The sequence below is a fragment of the Chaetura pelagica genome, unplaced genomic scaffold (genome assembly GCF_000747805.2).
Source record: "Chaetura pelagica isolate M959 unplaced genomic scaffold, ChaPel_1.0 scaffold142, whole genome shotgun sequence".
In the NCBI taxonomy this organism is placed as follows: Eukaryota; Metazoa; Chordata; class Aves; order Apodiformes; family Apodidae; genus Chaetura; species Chaetura pelagica.
In genome coordinates this window covers 1,301,801-1,307,454 of record NW_009952973.1, presented here as the reverse complement: position 1 = coordinate 1,307,454, position 5,654 = coordinate 1,301,801, and the positions used below count along the sequence as shown (strand labels likewise).

At 52.0% G+C, this 5,654-nt stretch overlaps 2 protein-coding genes across 2 annotated transcripts in view; both read left to right on the top strand.

The window, feature by feature from the left end:
• The window catches only part of LOC104387259 (ribonuclease CL2-like), an 827-nt gene extending 519 nt beyond the window's left edge, over nucleotides 1–308 (top strand). The window contains exon 2 of the mRNA XM_009995978.1: nucleotides 28–308. Within this exon, the coding sequence (XP_009994280.1) occupies nucleotides 28–308 (281 nt within the window). The remainder of the gene's footprint in view (nucleotides 1–27) is intronic.
• Nucleotides 309–4,255: 3,947 nt separating this feature from the next.
• Nucleotides 4,256–5,654, top strand: part of MBOAT4 (membrane bound O-acyltransferase domain containing 4) — a 2,250-nt gene continuing 851 nt past the window's right edge. The window contains exons 1-3 of the mRNA XM_009995976.1: nucleotides 4,256–4,374; nucleotides 4,888–5,103; nucleotides 5,399–5,636. Of these exons, the coding sequence (XP_009994278.1) occupies nucleotides 4,256–4,374; nucleotides 4,888–5,103; nucleotides 5,399–5,636 (573 nt within the window). The remainder of the gene's footprint in view (nucleotides 4,375–4,887; nucleotides 5,104–5,398; nucleotides 5,637–5,654) is intronic.

Genomic DNA, 5,654 nt, shown 5'->3' with positions numbered 1-5,654 from the left:
CTCATCGCTCCTGCGAGACCATGCTGCCCCGCCGGCGGGTGACGGCCCCCGGGCGCCCGTGCAAGCCCTCCAACACCTTTGTGCACGCACCTGCTGAGGAGCTGGTGGCTGCCTGCAGCCAGGCACCCGATGAAGGGGGGTTCCACAGCACTCCCACAGCCATGACCCTCACAGCCTGCCGCGTGCGGGGTGGCAGCACCCGCCCCCCGTGTGCCTACCGGGCCAAGCAGGTCCAGCACCACGTGCGTGTCACCTGCCTTAACGGGCTGCCCGTGCACCTGGCTGGCACCTACCCACCCCCTCAGTGAGGCTGGGCATGGATGTGGATTCTTCCTCCCAGTGGGGTTTCCAGTATAATCTGCAATAAAGGAGGTGCCGAAGGCCTGGGCTCCAGCATCAGCTTCTGGGGGGACCCTGCGATCCTACCCCTCTCTGGGTATTCCTGAGGTCCCTTGGGTGCCTCCAACCCTGTCCATGGTGGACCTGGCCTCTCATATGCCTCATAAACCCCTGCGTTTTCCCAACCTGCTGGGTGTCCCATAGCCCTCCAGGATGCATCTGACCTCTCCTGTGCCCCATAGCCTCCCCCTATGTTCCTTGACCCTCCTTCTTCCTAGGTGCTGGATAACTGCCCTGGTTGCCCCATAGCAATCACTCCCTCCCCCCCCAAGATTCCTCTGATCTCCTGGATGTGCACCCAACTCTCTGCCCCCTGTATCCTGGCCCTTGGGGTGTCACATTGCTTTCCCAGATGCCCAAGTCTCCTAACCTGCCTCAGAACTCTCTGGGTACCCCCAGCTTCCCCCATGTCCGCCCCACAAACCTTCACGTGCCCCACATTGCCCTCTTCCACATACCTCTGACACCATCTGGAGCCTCTCTGGGTCTGAGGCCACTCTTGGACCCCCTTGGTACCCTTGTGGGATGCACACATGCTGCATCCATATGAATATGCAAACCAGTATTTTCTTGGGTTTGGGTGGGATTTCAGGTGCTTCAGCTTGTGTTCATCACCTCTTGTCCTGTCACTGGGCTCCACTAAGAAGATCACATGGCTTCCTTGTCTTCATTCCTCCCCATCAGTACTTCTCAGTAAACTGATAAGCTCCCCCAGCCTTCTCCAGGCTGAACAATCCCAGGTCTGTCAGCCTTTCCTCCTGTCAGAGATGCTCCAGTCCCTTCATAATCATCAGCCCTTTGCTAGACTCTCTCCAGTATGCCCATGTCTCTCGTACAGGGGACTCCATCACTGGATCTAGCATTCCAGGTGTATCTCAGGTACTGCTGAGCAGAGGAACTGGGCTGCCTCCCTCGACCTGCTGACAACTCTCTGCCTAGTGCAGCCCAGCAGGCTGGTTCTCCTCTTTGCTTTGGTCCTATTGTCCAGGGAATCCTGAGGACTCCAATGGAAGTGCTGATGTCCAGGTGCTGTGCTGCTCCAAAAAGATAGCCCAAATGCACTCAGAAACTAGCTGAGGAGGAAAAGAAGCAAAGCAAATGGTCTTTCAGATCCTTTTCAGTTGCTCTCTGTCCAAGATGTCTCTTCCTCATGTGCCTTGAATAACTCAGGCACTTCTTTTCTGGAATTCAGCAGAAAGGCACTTGGAGGGCCCTCCATGAGCTGGTGTGCTCCAGCTCTAAGCCCTGTCCCAGGAGAACTCTACTGCCTGTGTATGGGAGAGGAACTGGGTTATTTCAAGGACATTTGGGGCATTTCTGGCCTGGCAACTTCCAGCAGATTCACTTCTCCACCCTGCTCACTCCCAGTGATGGGAGGAGCTAGGTGGCTTGACACTCCTCAGGAGGAAATACCTGGGATGTCTGCTCTGTTTTTTTCTACCTGGGTTCTTCAAGGCTTGGAGGACTCCAGTCCCTCCATCTGTTCTCTGGCAATTCAAATAGTCGTGACAGTGAGAGAAAAACCCCACCACTGTGATTTACCCTATGAGTCTTGCACTACAGGTTCTGAAGAATGTAGAAGAGTTGGCAACCATCTTGGCAAGACAGCTCTGAGCAGCAGTCCCAGGGCAGCAATGCCAGTTCTGGGATGCTCTGTATGCTGGGGCTACTGAGTGTGCTAGAAAGTCTGGGTTGTTCCTGGTATTTCCCCTTTATCTGCAGAGCAAGTCCACCCCTCCCTCCAGCACATCCCATCCTATTACTGCATCTGGCTTTTTCTTTAAAATAACCTTTTTTTTTTTCTTGCTTTCAGTGCATGTCTTTCACTTTGCGGTGTGTACTGGGGCAGATCAGTATAGGCTGCATTACAACAGGCAACCAAACCTGTCCCCAAAACAGCACTGAATTCCACCAAGAAAGCAACTATAAACTTTCTGGATGCCAGTCCAAAACTAGTACCTGAGTCATATCTGCTGGACTTTCATACCCAGAGTTTACTCTGACAGGGGTCAGCCTGCTCTTCTCACCTGCTGTATAACCAAACAACTAATGCCTTAGCCAGGAACCACTTGTTGAGTCCATGACAGTGAAGCAAAGAAAAGTGCTCTCTCGTGCTTCACTGTGGCCCACATGCTCACTCTAAGAGCAGCATCTGATGGTGTAAAATGAGAGGCACGAGCAGTGTGTGAACAGTTCCAGTGCTACAGTGGAAATTCATTTCTGCTTCTTGAAAAGTAATGGCATTTTTGCAGAACCATAGCAGAAAGTTGCTTAAACAGGCAATGCAAAGGCCCTCAAAAATATTTACTCAGCAAAGTCAATACTGGGCTCCATGGATTTGGCAGAATGAGCCCTGTGAAACCAGGCTGTTGCTGCACGTTGTACATGCCAACATTGACATGGAAAAAGCTTCTCTCTAGTGCTATCACTTGTGCTTAAAACCTACCCTGCACAAATACAGAGAAATGCAGCTGGTTTCTCTGCAACATGTGCTCTAATGATTTTTTCCATGGTATTTTTGTCCCCCACCTCCTTATAAGCAAATAGCCCATCCAAATAATGGGCTAAGCTTTCCAACATCACAGTAACTTGAAAAGCTCAAGGAAGCAGAGGAACATTCATAAAGGTCAGGTGATATACTTTTAACATTAAACATTATTTGTTGTGTTTTTTTTTAATGGGCACAGGTCTTCTTGTAATTTAGGTACCAGTCCCTCTGTTAATTGCACAAATGACTAATTTTGAAGTGTTCATCAAAGGGAAAACCCTTACTTCTACCCCTTTCTTCCAGAAGGAAATTCCTATTTGCATCCACACTGTTCATATGCTTAAACGGAAAGGCACATATCAACTGAGTTTAGAACAAGAATCCATGAACTTTCTGTTTTAATTTGTCTGGTTTTTCTTATCTGTGTCTCACAAAGAAGAGTCATGTCCTATAGACTGATTTTCTTGGGTTTTGTGGGGTTTTTTGTCATGTTTTAACATGAAATACTGCTGGTGGCATTATGAAACAATAGCAACTGGCTCCACATCACCCTAAAGATCACTCTTCAAGTCACCCTTCCAGTCTGGCCCAAAAGAGCACCTTTTGATTTCCAGTATGGCACATATTTGAGTGAATGTGCAGTTTTAACAGTTTAACTGCTATTACTGATTTCTACCATTACAAGTATGTCTCAGGTATCTCTGTGAGTTGTTTTTTCTTCTTCTTCTTTTTCTTTATTGTCTTGATGAATAATTTTTTTGAGGGAATAGAGCTATTCCTTTATCTCTAATAAATGAAAAGGCCCTGTAGTGGTCTGAGTGGCAGGGCTGAGATTCTCACCCTCCCTCATCTCTGGGAAGTGCCAGAACCCATCCTTTCCTTTCTGTCACCAGGAGTTTGAACACTGGGATATCCCCAATGCTACCTCATAATAAATGAGGCCAGAGCTAGGGAAAAGCAACAGCTTTTTGTGAAGGACTGAGCTGAGAGGCAGCAAAGAGAAGGAACCAAGCCTCTGGGAGCATCTGGGGATTTTGCTCCAAGGTGCATACCAGTGTGGCACACAGGGCAGCTCAGAGGCTCTTATCTCCACAGCTCACTCTTGTTGCCTTCAAAGTATGTGGTAATGGCCCAGGCGACTGGCAAAGCAAATAACCAACCCAAACTTTTTCCACCTATGCACAAACCTGGGGACACAGCCACTTCAAGGAGCCAGCACTGAATGCAAAAAAAGCATGCTCTTTTCCCTGCACATACCTCTGTTTCCTTGGCTCTGCTCTGGTTTTCTGAGGCCCTGCCATGTATAAAGAGGAGCCAGATTAGTCCTTTCTTCAGGCATCAGAGGCAGCTGAAGAAGCGAGGTGCTCGATGCTCTGGGCAGACTTGCTTGTCCTTCTGCCTGCAGCCCCACACCACCTGGCAGCTTTCCCCTTCGCTGCTCTCTTCCACCACCTCTGTGCCTCGGGGCGCCTCACTCCAACTGCCCGGTATGTAGTTGCCACCTCTGCTCCCCTTGAGGGAAGTCACACCTCTGTATGCTTTCTGGGGGCTCTTCTGGTCCAAGGTGCAGTGGGATGCACAGTAGGAAGTCCCCACTGAATTGGGTAGGAACATACGTATGGTTTGGATGGGTCCAGATCAAGGTCATTAAGGAGAAAAGACCCTGGCTGGACACTAGTGTTGTGAGAGATGGGCTTGGGGGTTTAGCAGGATGAGCACACAGGCAAGGGGAAGAGGGCAGGGAATGGGGACTGTCTCTGGCGTGATTAGGATGCGGGCAGGGCAGGGCCAGCAATATCTGTCCCCATCCACCCTCTGTTCCCTCTTAAGCCACAGTGGCCCTGGAGTTCTTTCAGCCCCACAGAAGGCTAAGAGTCACAGTACAGAGGGCCTGTGGAGACTGCAGAACCCAGACTAAGCTCCACTATCAACACTGTAGTGGGAGTTTCAAGCCTGCTTTTCTCCAAAAGGCAGCCAAGGGGGCATCTGGTCTTTTCTAGGTACATATTCCTCCTTGCTGGAGGATGTCTCCTTGCTGGCACAGCCTTGGGCAGCTACGCTGTTTTGCTCCTTATCCCTGCTGCTGGCTCCGTGCTAGTCCTCCTCTCCGTCAGCCCAGCACGTGTCCACACCTCGGTCTTCACCCTCCAGATGTCCTGGCAGACACTCTGCCACCTGGGTCTGGGCAGCCAGGAGCTGGACCCACAGGATGCCAGGTAATACGCTGGCTCTGCCTCCTTCCTGCTCCTCCCCTCAGTGGAGGGGACTGGTCATTTTGTGAGGGTGGAGGGCCCTCTGGACTAACCTGGCTCGCTGTCCCACAGCCATCAGGCTCCACTCAGGCTCCAGCCACATCCCTGTGCCTGGGTGGTGCTGTGGGCTGTGCTCTGGGCACATGCGACAGCACATACTCTGTGTGGGGGGCATAAAATACCCAGTGGGGGGGGACAGCCCGTACTTTGTGCCTCCTATGCGCCCTGTCAGCAGCTCTCAGGTGCCCTCTCCTTCCAGGCCAGCTGTTGCCCTCTCTGCTCTCATGCTGCTCACCCAGAAGGCTACGTCTCTTGCCCTGGACATCCATGAAGGAGTTGTGCAGCTCCAGCGGGGCCAGGGGCTTCTGCGGCAGGCACTGCCCCTCTGCAGCTACCTCCTCTTCTTCCCAGCCCTGCTCGGAGGTCCCCTCTGCTCCTTCGGCAGGTTTCGGGCGCAGGCCGAGTCCCGGGGGGCTGCCCCCCGCCCGCTGCGGGCGGCCGGCCCGCGCTGCCTG